Genomic DNA, 15678 nt, shown 5'->3' on the forward strand with positions numbered 1-15678 from the left:
TCGTTATGCTGCTGCTCCCAGAAAGCGGCGGAAGTATATTATGCAATACAACACATGCGTGCATTATCATGGCTTAAGGACAAATGAAATAGGGATTGCAAGATCACAGCCCTTCTTCTAGCAAAATGGTAAGTACGAATAATAGCTAAAAGTTCTACTTAGCTTTAATTTTTTAAATAAACAATCCCTTCGTAATGTTATATTTCAAAATTTAAATGTGTAGAATGTGTTACGCTTCCATGACTGCATGACAAAAAGTAGGAAAAAATGGACACGGAATCGTCCCTTCAAGTACTTCCGAGTCGAGAATGCATTTTGCTAACTACGTGTTTCGGGACAGATCGCAGATGCGATTAGAAAGCTGGTTAAAATTTGCGCGTACCGAGAATACATGTTCAATCTTCACATATACAACTTACATAAATTAGAAACTACGTACGGGGCATCAACTACGTCGCAGAGAAGGAAGTGATTATGAGAGACAAAATCAATAGTTGCTCATCATTAATATTTATTAGTTAGATGCGCTTCGCATTGTATATTCATACATAGTGTATAGTTTAGCGGCCAATTTTATCGCCAGATTTTGTCGCGTAGTTATACATAACTTTCTTGCGTACCACCGTCTCTATTCTCTCAACGTTAGAGGAAGAGTATCATTGCGTTACAATACATTAAGGTATTTACTTCAACTAAATAAATTTATGATAATAAACTATCGGTTAATTCGACGGTTATTCTACTTCGCGTTTCATGGTGCTTTTCCAGAATCGAACTCTTGTTTAGGACAGTCTTACTCCGCCGGATCCAGGGCACTCGCCTTTGCTCTTCACAGCCAATTCTAGGATTGAAGCATAACGTGATTAATGCACAGATAAAGTTAAATAGGGCCATTACGACATAAATTAAACAAGCGAGAGCGCCTTCAGGTCCGAGCAAGATGTTGGTAGCCCAATAAAATTGTAATCTAAAATGCGAACTTTTACATACCGTTTTCCACCTTGTCCTGCGTGCCGGTTTCTTTTCGGACATAACATTTTACGTAGACGGAATCATTGCCGTCAGTGAATTCACATATTAAAATCGATAAACGATTTAGCATTCAATACCCCGTCCCCGTGCTGTACCGCATTCTTATTGCGATAGTTTTAATATGTGAATTAGCTGACGACAATGATTCCATCTGAATGGAACTGTGTTATGTTCGAAAAGATAAGCGCGCGGGACAAGGTGGAAAACGGTATGTGAGTTCACATTTTAGATTACAATCATTGGGCTACCAACATCTTGCTCGTACCTGATGATTGATGTAATTAATGCAATCGATATAATTAATATGGTAATTGATATAGTGCTTCCATGTGCTTACTCGCGCCCAGCTCGCAGTTGTAAACATCCAGAGCGCACTGCGTGCCGAAGGTCCTCGGCTTAAAGCTGGAGTCGACAGGATCGTGAGCGCAAACAGGATCATAATCGGTCCCGCAATCTCGCGAGCAATCCTTCTTATTCTTCTTCGCTTCCTTGGCCGCCTTGATGGCGTCCTTTACATCTTTCGACGCGGTCGCCGCTTCTTTGATGTCTTTAGGCTCCTTTATATCCTTCATGGTGGTGTTGATCTTTGCCTCATCAGGGAAAGCATACGTTTCCTCGCATAACGTGAACATGCTGAGGAACGCGAAGGCTAGGAAAGATCAAGAAGAGAGGGAGAGAGGAAAGAAAGAGGACATAGAATTAAAGACAATTCGATTTTGTTTCAATATTTTCCATATATCTCTAATCGAACGTTTCTTCCGTAAAGCGACAGAACAGATTTCGATTAAATTATAATCGCAATTGATGAGTTTATGAATTATTTCGAAACTTGCTGTAATAGAGAAAAGATATCGATGGTATCATCTGATATAGAAAACAGGTTATCGCTATGATAAAATAAAATGTAGTTTTAAACAATATAATTTTCGAAAGCCTTTCTATTAATGAATTGTGGACGGGATGATATTACGTAAATCCATTGACGGTGGTTTAGCCTCTCGCTGGGATGCTACTCGGCCTTAATACGCGTCTCTATTGAATGATTGCGGCTTTATTGAAATCAAGGTTTATTTTAAATCGAGATCAGTCCGCTCCTTGCGGCGATTGCGATGTTTCTTCGCTCAAGGCCGTTTACGCCCACGTCCATTTAAAGACATTTCCTTTTGCGGTGGAACTTCTTCGAAAAATACAAATGCTCTCTCGCGCGAATAATAGTCGCGATTCTGATACTTTATAAATAAATAATTTAACTAGGAAATTATTTGAATTTGAAAACACACTTGCATGATGCATTGTCGACCGAACTCACGTTTCTGAATTTGTGTGATTTCGAGAAAAGTACACGTGTACTAAGAATATTGAAAATTTCTTATCGTCTTTGTGTTATTAAAACACATATGAAGGCAACCAAGCTTTTACAAAACCTTTACAAAGATATGCAATCAGCTAATAATGATATGAAATAATATTTATATTATATTAAATAATTTCAAAATTTTATTAGTATTATATCATATTAATCTGCTTCTAATATCTTGGAACATGCACAAACAAATGACTAAGTCAATTTATTAACGGTTAGTGAAATCTTGAACATTTATTTGAACGTGTTTAATTAGTAGACGTTAGTTGAGTGCACAAATGATCGATCGTAGCGCTATAAAATCTTAAACGTAGAAAGTCGGTGCAGTTTCCGTACCAACTATAACTGCTACCTCCATTGTTCTGGATGATCGGTGGCGGTCCGGTTGATGAAAGTCGATGAAAATCGGTTCGGACACGAATGGCGAATGGTTATCACGAGAGAACTGGCATATCGTGTCATCATGCTACGTTTATAAACCGAGTGTGACGGTTAAATCTATCCCCACCTGAGAGAGATTGAGGGTATAGGATACATCTCGTACTTTATGTGACGTACTTTATGTGGCACCTGATTATCAATATTTAACACTCTCTTTACACTTCTCTAAAGGAATCTAGAACGTAGCTAATAATTAAACAATTTTAGAAGCTTTGAAACAGAGAGTTGTGTGCTTTATATAAATTCCTGGATAATTTAAATGTTTAGCTGAGATAATATTATATTCGTCACGCGAATTAAAATGACCGATTTTTCATGCTACATTTGCAATTAAATAATATTATATTTTATTGTGCATTTATTCTTTTTGGAAAAAATTCGCTGCCTCAAGTCAATAACAAGTATATTAAACACTACATATTTGTCAGTGTATCCACAAAAGTAATTTGTTAAGCTAATGTTTTATTTTCCAGCATACTTTGTTACTTGGCACACAATGGCACTGGATAATCATGGTATCATAGTGCTGTGAAAGGAAAGATCATTCCTGTAATCTTCTGTAATCACGTCGTTCCGACTGACGTCGACTGCGAGACAGATTTGACAGCGCTCTGCATTCACAGCAGTTTTTAGCGGAATTTTTTGCATATAAAAAGCCGTACTCTTTTTACCTAAACCGCACTTGCTTATCTTTTCGGTCGAAATCGAGAGAATGAATACAGCGTTTCGTATGTTAATGAAATAATTTTTATAAATATGTGAATAAGCATATAAATAAATAATTACAACATTAGGGAAAAATGACGCGACGATGAAGCTCGATGATAATGTAAATTTCTCTCACTGCCCTCGCCGTTTCGTGAGCTGCCTCTCTTCCTCTACGTAACTCTTGAATAAATTTAAGTAGTTATGCCAAGATTCGTGGAATGTAAATGCGTCGGTGATGCGACACGCAAGTGTCGTGCATTTCTCCGTTGAATTCAAACGAGCACTATTTTCCGCCTCGTACTTCTCAACGGAACTCTTTACTATATCTTCGAGGCCGTTTAAAGTTCCCAAGCTGGCATAGGCTGAAAATATATGGAGCACAATTAGCAAAGTATAAGTTAGGAAAATAATCTTCCTCAGCAACGTTTCCGTTTTTCTAAAAAAAACCTCCCACCGAATCTATCACAAAACTGTTGTAGGTGAATTAAAGTTGGAAATTCGTGGATTCAATCTGAAAACTTACGGGATGAGAAATTTCGTTCTTCGTCGTCGTCGTTGTCGTCATTATTAGAGACCTTCTTCTTGATAATCTCGAGTTTCGGTATGAAGAGCAGCAAGCAGATTACCGCGATAAATTTCACGATCATCTTGAAGATCACCAACTTCAGTATGATTTTCGCGATGGTGAATGCGTTTAGTTTGAGAGCGAGCGGCAGTCCTAAGTCGATACTCGGCAACAGGGAAACGTGAGCCACTTCCGAAAGCGCGTAGGGCGCACCGTAAACCGGAGTTGGAACGGAAGAATGTATGGAAGGGCCATACCCTGCGAAGATAAAGCGTGAGATAATAAGCCAAGTGATCAAAATGACGCTAAAAATATGAAGTGTAATCTAAGAGGAAAACTTTTTGCCAACGAAATGTCAATTAACTAAAGACGGATTAATCGAATAATACGGCTACAAAATCCGATAAATTATTTCAAGAGTGTAATATAAACCTTTGTAAATTTTAGAAGAATTTAATACATTCTTATTTTAACGCAATAAATAAAAGTTAATTAGTAATAAAAATTACACATGAAAAATGGAATTAAACTTTTGACCCTTTACTGTAATAGAAATCTTTTACGCAATTGTATTGTAAATACTAAATTTATCGTAATAGTAGAACACATTTAAATAGATCAAATAATTTAACTTTGATAGCAGATGAGACTTTCCTCCTCACCTTGTTGGGGCGGTAGATAGTTTCCGGGTGGCCCATACGAAGAAGTCTGAGGATAAAATGAGGCACCGTCATTCGGTGGTCCGTACGAATTCTGCGGCGGACCGTAAGGATTCTGCGGTGTGCCGTAACGATCGTTGTAGTCCGACGGCCTGGAGGGTCGAGGGGAATCACTGGGCGAAGGAGCGTTGGGCCCGCCGTAGGTGATTCGCGGGCTCTTCGACGCGTATGTCGAATCAGGCGGACCGTACTCGATTTCAGGCTTGTAAATGGGCCCCAGCGCGTACTCTCTCCTATTTGTCTTTGTCTTCAGGTCCGTCTGCACGATTCCCTCTCGCGGATCGTCGCTGTTACGCGAGTGCATCAGTGCCTGGAGATAGCTGTCCCTCTTCCAAGAGGTTTTCGGGTTCTTACCGGCCCAAGACTTGAGGCTGTCGACGTAAGAGCTGCGGGGATCCGCATCCTTCGAGACGGGTCTTTGGGAGACGGCATGCTCTCCGGAAAACACTCGACTGATGATTGTGGGAGACACGTGGGGAACTTTTGTAGAAGCGACGTCGTTGGAGTCGGCGACAATCGATGCCTTGGTCGACAAAGGGGGACCGAGGACTAGATCCTTCCCCAGAGTTATCGACGCCTCGGATTCTTTCGCCTCTATTTTCAGAGTCGAGGCACCTGGTGTATTCTGATAATTTGAGGACACAGGTTCGTGGGATGAGACCAAGGCGAAACAGAGCAAAAAGATTCGTAGAACCCAACCGAATCGTTGCTCCCGTGCTTGGTAATGAGACATTTTGATAATAAGTTGTCGTTGGAGAAATATAATTATCTGTAATAAGAAAACATATCACAAGTAAACTTCCATGACTTATAAAATGCAATCTTTAATGGCATTTTTATAGCCGCTGCTCTCAGCAACAGCAATGAAACGTGTCTGATCTCAACGGCGACTGAATGCGTTTTGATAGTTTTAGCAAAACTTTAGCAATAATAAAATTCTCGTTGCTTTTATGCGCAAATTAGACTTTAATAGGGTGTAAAATATTACAGAGAGAATTTCATAATTAGAATTTTGTAATTACCAGCCCTTCATATTCTAGACTCTATTTAAATAGATAACACAGTGAGGAGGTAGGTAGACATGTTAGAGCGATTGTAAACGCAATTCTTCGAATAGATTTTAATTAGAAAAAGAAGAGATGGGCACAAGTAGTACAAACAAGCAGCGCGACACGAAACGCCTTCTAGATGAACGCAGAAGATTCCTCTTGAATACGAAATGCAAGCAAATGTCGCGCATACTAAACGTATAGCGGTCTCCGCCCCTTTTTAACATAGTCAACAACGACCTTAATTCATGGATACAAACGTGAAAAATAATGGAATAGCTGCATTTTATAACGGACTTTCGTTATATAATTAGGCGTAATTGTACTATTATTTGTATGGCTATCTAAATTGATTAGCGTTTCCATTTATAAAATAAGCTTAAAGTCAAATTTTTATAAAATAGCAAATTTTAAGTTCATAATTGCACAAGAATATTATTGCAATCAATAAAAGTAATTACTGGCAAAGCTAGATTGGTATCTAAAATAGATAAGTTAATTAATTTTTAGAAGTAGTAAAAAATTTTTATATCAAGCTTTTTATAAAAATAATTTTAATTATATCATGTGTACCTAAAATTCTATTTTTTACATTTATTTATTAATTACATAAAGCGCGTATCAACTATTTTATACTAAAATGTGTTAATGACATCTGCCAAAAAGTCAAAGAATTACAAATGATAAATGTACATACGCTGACTATTTCCACTTAAAAATAACGTTCCACTTTCAACGTGAACTTTTAGCTCCTCAGTTTTGCTCCCTAGGATTTCTGGATTCTGCTTCTTCTCCGTAAATCAGTCCACTTGCGAGTCATCTACCCTTATATCAAACACAAAACCCCTATAGAACTGTTCTAACAAATGACGAGCTCACGAAACATTCTTGCTGGCACTCACGTCGATCAACGCTTGTGAATAAAAAATTATCGTGTTTGCTTCGTCTATATATGCTGTTCGCATGCGGAAGGGGCACGAGATTCACGTTATTGGGTTACTATTCCGCCGTGCCCCTTTGACACTTCCAACACAATCATCGATCGCTACCGTCTACTGTGCGACATGTCAAATTTCAGTATCTCCGTATTCAAGAAGATATAGTCTAGTTATTCATATTGCAATATAAATATAACAAATGATTTCTCTTATGTTTTTACTATTGTATTCAGCCTTTCTTAATACTATTCTTAATGCTGATTTTATATGCATATTTTGCTGCTACGATAAAGTTCTGGCGTTATTATTAACAGTAAAATAAATTCAAAGATCTGTCTTTATGAATCTTTCTTTCTCCAAGAGGTTTTGTAGAAAAAGAGGAGAATGTGAAATCGTTGAAATTGTTTTTAACGAGCATCCCCGATATGATTCATGAAAGTATGATCTAAAACGTTTCTTTGGTATTCACTACAAATTATTTTCTGATATTTCTCACAAATGGTTAAAAGCTTTAAAATATAATAATAGGAGGGGTCAAAGAGGCATGGGCCATTATTATGTGCTGGACGATACAGTCTATAACGGTGTCACTATCCTTCGAACCTCCCACAACACTTTGATCCAGTGACACACTTTTAGTGGCATTCTTTTGGCGATTCTATTATCTTCCGGAGAGGTATGTAAATGTCGTGTCCGATGAAAGTCTTGACAATCAGGTACTTACATTCTTACACACTTTGGCAATCAAAACACGTGCAAAAACAAGGAAAAAAACATTCTTTTATACCGTACCGTTCTCTAGTCTAAAACTATTTCTATTAAGTATTTTTAATTGATAAATAATGTGAAAGTTCTTTCCGCTTGCTAAATGAAAACTTCTGAATATAAATTTTTCCAACAGAAAATTAATTTCTGTAATTCTGTAACTATTGTCAAAACAAACAACTTAGTTTCGGAAAGAATATATTGTTTATTTTAGTTATATAAATATGTAGCTAAAGATCTGGATTATTACGAACACGTTTGAAGGGATTGTCTCTATGGCCAACCCCGATCAATATACTAGCCTATCTGGGTTTCTCAGCAACCAAACACGACGCTTATACGTGCAAGATTTACTTGCCAAGCAAAAGTAGAATTGGGAACTTGGGAACAATGCAAAAAACGATACAAATTTTTCCTATATCCTGCAGATTAGAAAATACAGCAAAATGAATTTTTCGACAACCGAAACAAGGTACGTTTTGTCCTCTCAAGCTTGACGAGTAAAGAGTATTTTTTTAATATAATTTGCATTGTGACGCAGGTGGATGAAGTTTGGAAAATTTCACGACTTCGCCTTTGTTGGGAAGGAAACAGTCGCAACGGCTTCCGGCATTTACGTGAGCTTCCTGGATCTGAATACGAGAGAGAGACGGATCGAGCGGTTCGACAACAAAGAAAGGGGCGACGGTGCGTCGTGTTTAGCTGGACATCCGGTACGTATAATACACGTAATTACTTATAATATCATTAATATCTCAAATGTAGATTACCGAGTGTCTAAAAAGTGACAAGTGTCATACGCTATTTATTTTTAATAAGAGCAATACTTTTTTGCCAGACAGTTTCCATGTTTTCCGTAGTCGAGAGAAAGCCTAATCCTAAAATATCAATATTCATGTATCCGACAATACAAAGGATCTCCAGGTGCGTCCTGCCGGACAGAATCAATGGCTATTTATCTTGCTCTTTTGTTGGCATGGAGTATCTCGTAAGTCTAACTAGCTTCCCCGATTTTCGACTAATCGTGTGGCTCTGGAGAACCGGCAAACACGTCGCCATGCTTAACACAAAGATAGACAACCTTGTTCAGGAAATTTTGTGAGTATTCTGCACATTTCTATGATAATTTTTCATGATTATTAATGTAATGTAATATACCGAACCCTATGATAAATGAAATGTTGTTTTTTTACGTAACAACGCCACAAGAGTTTGTTTCTTTAATTTTTCCAAAATTAAAAAAATGTAATAAACTATTTAATCTTGCCAGCTGTTCGCCGAATCCTCCACATTTGATAGCGCAATTCGGAGCTGACGATAATACACTCTCGGTCTATCAAGTGCGCACGTGCTCGAAAATTGTAAGTATACATCGCGTGAACGCGCCTGTTCCGGGACACAAAATTGTGTCTTCATCCTGGACGCAGGAGGGAAATCTATTTGTCTCGGACGAATTGGGGAATGTATGGCTCGTGGCGATTGAAGCTAACAAGTTGTACTCGGTGATAAAATCGAAAATACTCGATCGTCCAAAAAATAAACCGATTGTCGTCAGTCATAAAAATGGCGTAATAGTCGTGAATACCAATAGTGAAATTACGGTGCGTATTGATGAATCTTTAATATAAATCAAAATAAATCAATATATATAATAATTATATTACCATAATCTCACTTCTACTTTCTAATATATCGCAATTAACAATGTTTCAGTTTTACAAAAAATCGGCAGCGGATTGGAACGTGACGTGGAAATTGATGTGGTCGGTTTCGACTTTCTATTCTATACAAGTTGGAAGACAACACTGTTCCAAAGATGGGATTATGCTTCACTCCAAGAGCGGAGAAATTTTTGAGATCTGTACGCGACACGACAACGTTCCTCAGATAGAAGTTATTTATACGGACGAAATTGAATACAAAGCACTATTTTCTATATCTCAGTGCACAGATCACGTCGCAGCGGTAGACCGGTTAGATCGTCTTTGCATTTTCGAATTATCGACCGGTACACTGACCGCGAGATTATCCCTGAAGCACCACGGTGAAGGTAAGATAAAATATAAAGGGGCAAATATAAACAAACATTAATTTTTAATTTGAGGCATGTTGTGCGCCTTTTTAATTAATATGCGGACCTAATATATTTGATAAAATAACATATTCTTTTACATCTTTTGTAAGAATTGATTACATATGATTAATTACAGTCACTCTATCGTTATAGTTCTTCAGGGAGATACACATCCTACTTTACCAATACTTGCATCCTGCAGCGCTGCTGGCAATTGCATTCTTATCGATGTGACGAAAACTTCATTGCTTAAAATTTTGAACTGCTTTCATCTTTATGGAAATTATGTGGATAAAATCAAATTCTCATGTCACGGTGAACTTTTGGGAATTGGTAATTCTCAAACTGGCATGATATTTCTTGTTGGCAAACGACTTAAACAGCAGCGCGTGGATGTTCTAGGCTCTATAGAAATTGCTGGATTTGTAAGATTATATATTGCAGAATTATATAAAATCTTATTTTCTGAGACATCATTTGTTACATAATAAATCATACAAAAAGGTATCTTCGTAGAAAAACAGAATTGAGAATAATTTAATGTTTTTCTTGTAGATCGCTGATTTCTTTATATACGAAGGTAAAGAAGATCGTTTTGAGATCTTAGTTCTAGCAGCGACTGATCCTTCTATAGCTTCGATCGGCGGCAACAAAGTGATCGTGTACACTTGCGAGATTTCGATCGATTTCTGCACGCGTGCCGTGTGCGTGATAGACTTATCAAGACCTTTCAAGACGCTCTATAGCGGATGTAAGCCACTGAGCATGTTAGGTGTACCCGCTTTGTCTAAACAATTGCATCAAATGGAAATACAGGTATGTCAAACTACTGCTGCGTTCCGATTTTTAATCTCAGTACTGAAAATGTATAGTGTACGTGACGTAAACTACAGATTTTCAGTACTGGCAGTGAATATCGGAACGCCGCCTACATCATTACTTTATAAGAATAAACCATGTAAAATTAACTAACATTTCTATATTGCACAATTTAGACAATTATATTTTTCACTCTGCATGTGTGCAAGGTTTTCGAAAATCGTGTAATCTTCACCTCAATATCTGTTTCTTCGTTTGAATTCAAAAAATAAATTTAATCAAATCTTTTTCGCAGAATAATTTTCAGGATATTGTCCTCACGGACGCACTGTTCTCCATGCATCAGTTGAGGAACATCGGGATGTACGTAACCGATGCTCGAGTCATAACATATGGATACGATGGCTTGATCATAGTCAGAGATAGCACGGCACTTGGCAAAGTGATCGCTATTTTTATGCCGCACCATCGCAGTCAGGGAGGTGTAACACGCGCGATTACTTCGCGTTTCGGGGAAACGATCGTTTCTCTCGGTAGAAATGGTGATCTCGTCGCCAATCGAATTCGGTATTTTATCTTCCGCATAATTCAAATCATTTAAAGAATCACGGAAACAAATCTAAATTAATTTAATCGTACGGACAGCCTACCGGAGGCAAAAGCAAATTTAGCAGAAATCGAAACTGCGAGTGTGCATTTAGCGATCGAGGATTTCACTACTGATCCAAACGAGCGGTACGATCGAGAAAAGGAAACCTGGCTGGATAGTGTAATCGCTGCTAAACTGAAAGCCGAGCGCGACGAGGCTCTACCTCGACGGGCTGGTATCGTAGCCGATCTTGAGAAGATTAAAACGCAAGTAGTGTCTCTTTTATTAGATCCGATTCTGATTAAGAATTAAAATATAATATAAGTTTTGCAGATACGCGAGCTGCTCGATATAAATGAAGGCAAAACACCGGACGCCCGTTTGCCGATCTCGGCTTTCGATTTGAATCACGAGTACCGACAGCGAAGAATAGAGGAGGCTAGACTTGAACGAGACACATTGTATCGAAACCTCGAAGAGGATTGCGCTCAACGGGATCAGGTGGCGGAGAGTCTGCGTGAAATATTCTGGGAACTGTTGGAAGTTAAACCATGCGCTCTTACAACAATTGGTGGCGATGCAATCGTTCGAAATCATCCCCTTGTCGCATCGACTCGAAAGATGGACGACTTTAAAGTATGGGATAAACTTTCTTCGGACGCTGACGAATTTTTGTACAGGTAATTATCTTCGTCCATCATCTTGTTTTATATTAATTATTCATTGTATTCTGATAATCACATGACACACTAGTAATAAATAATTTCTGTTTCCTCTTTATAATAGTATAAAATGTAATTGGGAATTTATATGTTATAATTTTTCAAGTATAAAATATTATTAAAAATAACATTCTTTCTAGTTACGAGGTGTATGACGGATCACTAGGTAAAGACGATTCAAGACAGGGATTTACGGTAATTCCCGACAAGGAATCTTCAACGGCTAGCAACGTCGGAAGCAAAACGTATCGAATGGCTAAAAAATGGTGCACGCTTGCCGACGAAGAGGAAAAATTATGTGTATCGGGTGTCACGACCCATAAATGGATTGAGGACGAAAGTATAGCTTCAACGCATCAGCTATTGATTCCGCATGACAGCGATCTCGAAGCTATCCTGCGCAAGGATATTATCATCGAAAATCGAGAGCGTAAATTAAAGGTGGCGGCATAAATCTATTTGACAGTATATAATTATATTGTGCAATATTGCAAGTATAATTATACTCGAGTGATACTTTGGAAACTTATATAATGTTAAAATTACTTTTCAGCGGTTTGTCAATACATGTATGTCAGTTTAAAAAAATTTTAATCAAACTTTTGTTCTCTCGAATAGATGCATTTCAATGATCTCTTTGAGGAAATGAAACGTGCGAAGGAATGTGTATTAAAATGTGCAGAGGAGCGCATCAGCAGACTTCGATATTGCGCGTCTCAATTGAAGATGATGTTCGGTATAGACTCCGTTTTGGAGCCAATCGAGACCCCGTCCTGGAATGTCGAAGAAATACCTGACTACATAGTTACCGTAAAAGATCACGAAATATTTGAAAGACAGCCACGGCAAGGGGAATTGAATGTAATTGACGAGGATCGAGAAGATGAAAATAAACATGCAAAAGCCGGTGATTTTTACAAAGTAGCTCTTGAGAAAATGATGGACGGTGTATTGGAACCTACGTGAGTCGATCATACATGTAAAATAATTGCATAAAAATTGATACAGATAGGTGTGTTTTCTAACAAAACTTTAATACGTGAAAGAATGGTCTGTTTCAAGATGGGAAGATGAAGTGAAGAAGGAAATACCTGTGCCCGACTGCCTAATTGCAAAGAATCCTTCAAAGTACACCGACGAGGATATCGCAGCTATTACGTTGTACAGGTCTAAAGTGGAAGCGCTGCAAAGGGAAAGAGAAAAGTATAAAGCGACATTGCAGGCTGATATTATAGAAACGAAAGGTCAGTGGCGACATTTAAAGAGAGAAATAAAGTCGCGTTCATTAAAATAGAATCGTCTTAAAATAATCTGCGAATCGCTGAGACACGTAAAATGCATGTTTCAGACGCCTTGGAAAGAGACAACGCCGCTTTCAACGACAAGTTAAAAGATCTAGAATTGAGAAAGATGCAAATTGAATGCGCGATTCTTCAGGAGAGACTGGCAAGAATACGAGCGATCCGAAGGCATCGGATCATGGTCGATGGCAGGCAAGAAATCGCTCGTCTCGCCGACGAGCTGGCACTGGCGACGCGAGGGGCACACGGGCTCGCCGAGGAGTGCAACTCGTTGGAGGTGGTCGTATCGGAGCTGAAAATCCGATACGACAGCCTCTGCAAGGCGGAGAAACGCCAGGAGGCCAAGTTCCGCGGCGAATTCGCGGAGTTGAAGCAGTCGGTAGTGGAACACTTGCTCAGGCACTACAAGAAGCGGCCCAGGGCCGGTCGGCTGACCACCACGTCCGTCACGTATTTGACGGAGGTGGCGAGTTGCGTCGCGGGCAACGAGAAGTCGGACGTCTTACCGCGCGAATGCCTGGACTTCCTCAAAGGCATGGACGCCCTGGACTCGAAGCCCCGAAATTTACCGTCGCAAATTAATACCAGTTATTGGCAGACAATGTGCAGATTAAGGAGAACGAAGATCGAGACGGAAATAAAGGTGAGGAGAAAAGCGCACGAGGTAACCGATTTATTAAAATGTACAATTCCGTAATGTGATTATACTTTTAAATATAGCAATTATATTATCGAACTGTACAAAAACAGTAATTAGAGAATTTAAGTAAAGATTATTTATCTGAAAATATGAGACTTAAGAAATATTAATTTCAATTGCCGGCCGACTAACACTTACATTCGAGTTTTGAGCGACAAAATAAAAGTGCACCACTTTCTTTTTCATTAATAACGTTTTAAGCTGACTGCGAAAAAGGGGGAGAAATTGTAGCATTACCAAAAAGAGCGTAATGTCGAAGGTGAAATGCTGCGCGGTGGAAATAGCTGAGGCGGAAGAGACGCTGTCGTTTTATCAGAAGGCGATGCAGTCGGCTGATAACGCCGTGGTGTGCAAGAAGGTCAGCTTGGATGACATGGAGAGATCCTTGATGCAGCTAGCGCAGGAAATGGAGGTACAACTCGTCTTGAAAATGGGCCAAATTGAGGTGCCACTGCGAGGTTGTCCCTCAGACTACGCGAACGCCGTTCTCGTGACACGAGAGGAGCTTTTACGGGTCAACGACTGTATCGTCGAAACCGGGAAACGCAAGCTGGCAGCGATGCATAAATCCATGCACTTGCGGAAGGTTGTGTCGCAACACGAATGGCAACATGCTTGCGCGAAAATGCTATTGGAGGATCTGCAGCGGGATTTAAAAGATATCCGAGAGTTCAAGGTATAAAGATTGGCAAGAGAGCGGTTCTCTCCTTACAAAATCTTTTTATTATTATTATTATTATTATATTATTGTGCCAAATGTTTTTCTATGTCACGACACAATTACTTACGCCAAAGTACATTGTTCTTTCCGCATTTTAGATCACGAGAAACGTGCTGGAATTTTTGAGCAGTTATCCCTGCAGCGTAAATTTAGAAAGAGATTACGAAAAGATGCAAGCCAACTTGCGAGTATTTCGTAACGTGAGTTAGTCGATTTATCGTCGTTCGAACTGCCCATAGGCGATCTGAACAATTTAAAGTCTCTGTTTCCAGAAATTTTACAAATTGTTGGAACTGGAACAGACGCGACTGAGAGAAGCGAAGCGACTGATGGCCAAGTGGAAGAAGAAGAACGGCAAGGTGTCACAAGAGATCAAGATGAAGTCGTCAGATGTCGACGACCGTCGTCGCAGATTGCTTGATGACCCGCATCGCAAGAGGGATGAGGAGTCTCGAAGGATGAGACTCGCGGCAATCGCGAGGCGTACCAGGCTCGTTATGAAAGCAGAGGACAATTATGAGCAGCTGCTAATCTTGCACGCTCACCTCGAGGTCTTGAAGTTGCGAACGTATCCGACCTTGCAGTTTAAAACCGCATAAGACTCGTGTGTCGAGGAAAAAGATCCCGCGCGAGCGCCGAGACCGTCAGCGGCAACGTCGACTGCAGTTTCTCGACAATAATTTATGAAAACTACCTTTTTTTCTGCTGAATAATAAAATTGTTTTATTTATGCATTCGTGGGGAAGTGCATAAACACAGGGTATACCGGGTGCTGAGTATATCGGGTGCGTCCTTAATAAGCTGGACCGCTGAATTGCAGATTTATGTAGATTCACGTGTAATATGTATGGTAATACATGGCGATAGTTTCATATTACGTTTGTCATCGATACTTATTATTTCGATCTCGATCTCGCGAAAAGTCATATATATGCATGCAATAAAGGAAAAATATTGATTCCAAGAAACGAATGAGGAAAGTCATATTGCTGCGTCTCGATATTTCTTAGTAAAAGTGGAAGAAGGTAAACGCTAAATTTAAAAATACCAAACTTTATTTGAAAATCGCAGAGGAGCATTAAACTGCCATAATTAATTGAAAACGATATAATCGATAGAACAATCTTCCCGATATCAAGATCTCTCTCTCTCTCTCTCTCTCTCTCTCTCTC

The 15678-nt window shown here is 39.1% G+C and overlaps 3 protein-coding genes across 5 annotated transcripts; 1 reads left to right on the forward strand and 2 right to left on the reverse strand.

The window, feature by feature from the left end:
- Window positions 1-494: 494 nt before the first annotated feature.
- LOC105564354 lies at window positions 495-2869 on the reverse strand. The gene is made up of 3 exons (XM_012016669.1): window positions 2732-2869; window positions 1370-1681; window positions 495-841 (listed from the first exon to the last, which is right to left on the reverse strand). Exons 1-3 carry the CDS (start codon window positions 2751-2753, stop codon window positions 783-785), a joined length of 393 nt encoding a protein of 130 aa, XP_011872059.1. The 5' UTR covers window positions 2754-2869; the 3' UTR covers window positions 495-782.
- Window positions 2870-3652: 783 nt separating this feature from the next.
- Window positions 3653-12944, reverse strand: LOC105564362. 2 transcript variants are annotated; one of them, XM_012016676.1, is made up of 4 exons: window positions 12876-12944; window positions 4772-5597; window positions 4068-4367; window positions 3653-3906 (listed from the first exon to the last, which is right to left on the reverse strand). In XM_012016676.1, exons 2-4 carry the CDS (start codon window positions 5559-5561, stop codon window positions 3677-3679), a joined length of 1320 nt encoding a protein of 439 aa, XP_011872066.1. In that variant the 5' UTR covers window positions 5562-5597; window positions 12876-12944; the 3' UTR covers window positions 3653-3676. The 2 variants fall into 2 exon arrangements, with proteins under 2 accessions (XP_011872066.1, XP_011872065.1); XM_012016675.1 differs by lacking the exon at window positions 12876-12944 and adding an exon at window positions 6575-6789.
- LOC105564361 (cilia- and flagella-associated protein 43-like) lies at window positions 7836-15654 on the forward strand. 2 transcript variants are annotated; one of them, XM_012016673.1, is made up of 17 exons: window positions 7836-8052; window positions 8122-8293; window positions 8419-8678; window positions 8851-9181; window positions 9294-9630; window positions 9808-10079; window positions 10210-10470; window positions 10769-11040; window positions 11119-11332; window positions 11396-11742; window positions 11925-12225; window positions 12403-12746; window positions 12847-13028; window positions 13133-13728; window positions 14045-14461; window positions 14605-14706; window positions 14779-15654. In XM_012016673.1, the coding sequence occupies exons 1-17, from the start codon at window positions 8027-8029 to the stop codon at window positions 15103-15105; spliced, it is 4761 nt and encodes a 1586-aa protein (XP_011872063.1). In that variant the 5' UTR covers window positions 7836-8026; the 3' UTR covers window positions 15106-15654. The 2 variants fall into 2 exon arrangements, with proteins under 2 accessions (XP_011872063.1, XP_011872064.1); XM_012016674.1 differs by lacking the exons at window positions 14605-14706; window positions 14779-15654 and having other exon boundaries at window positions 13987-14106.
- Window positions 15655-15678: the final 24 nt, after the last annotated feature.

The sequence above is a fragment of the Vollenhovia emeryi genome, unplaced genomic scaffold (genome assembly GCF_000949405.1).
Source record: "Vollenhovia emeryi isolate VEMERY1.0 unplaced genomic scaffold, V.emery_V1.0 DF939166.1, whole genome shotgun sequence".
Taxonomy (NCBI): domain Eukaryota; kingdom Metazoa; phylum Arthropoda; class Insecta; order Hymenoptera; family Formicidae; genus Vollenhovia; species Vollenhovia emeryi.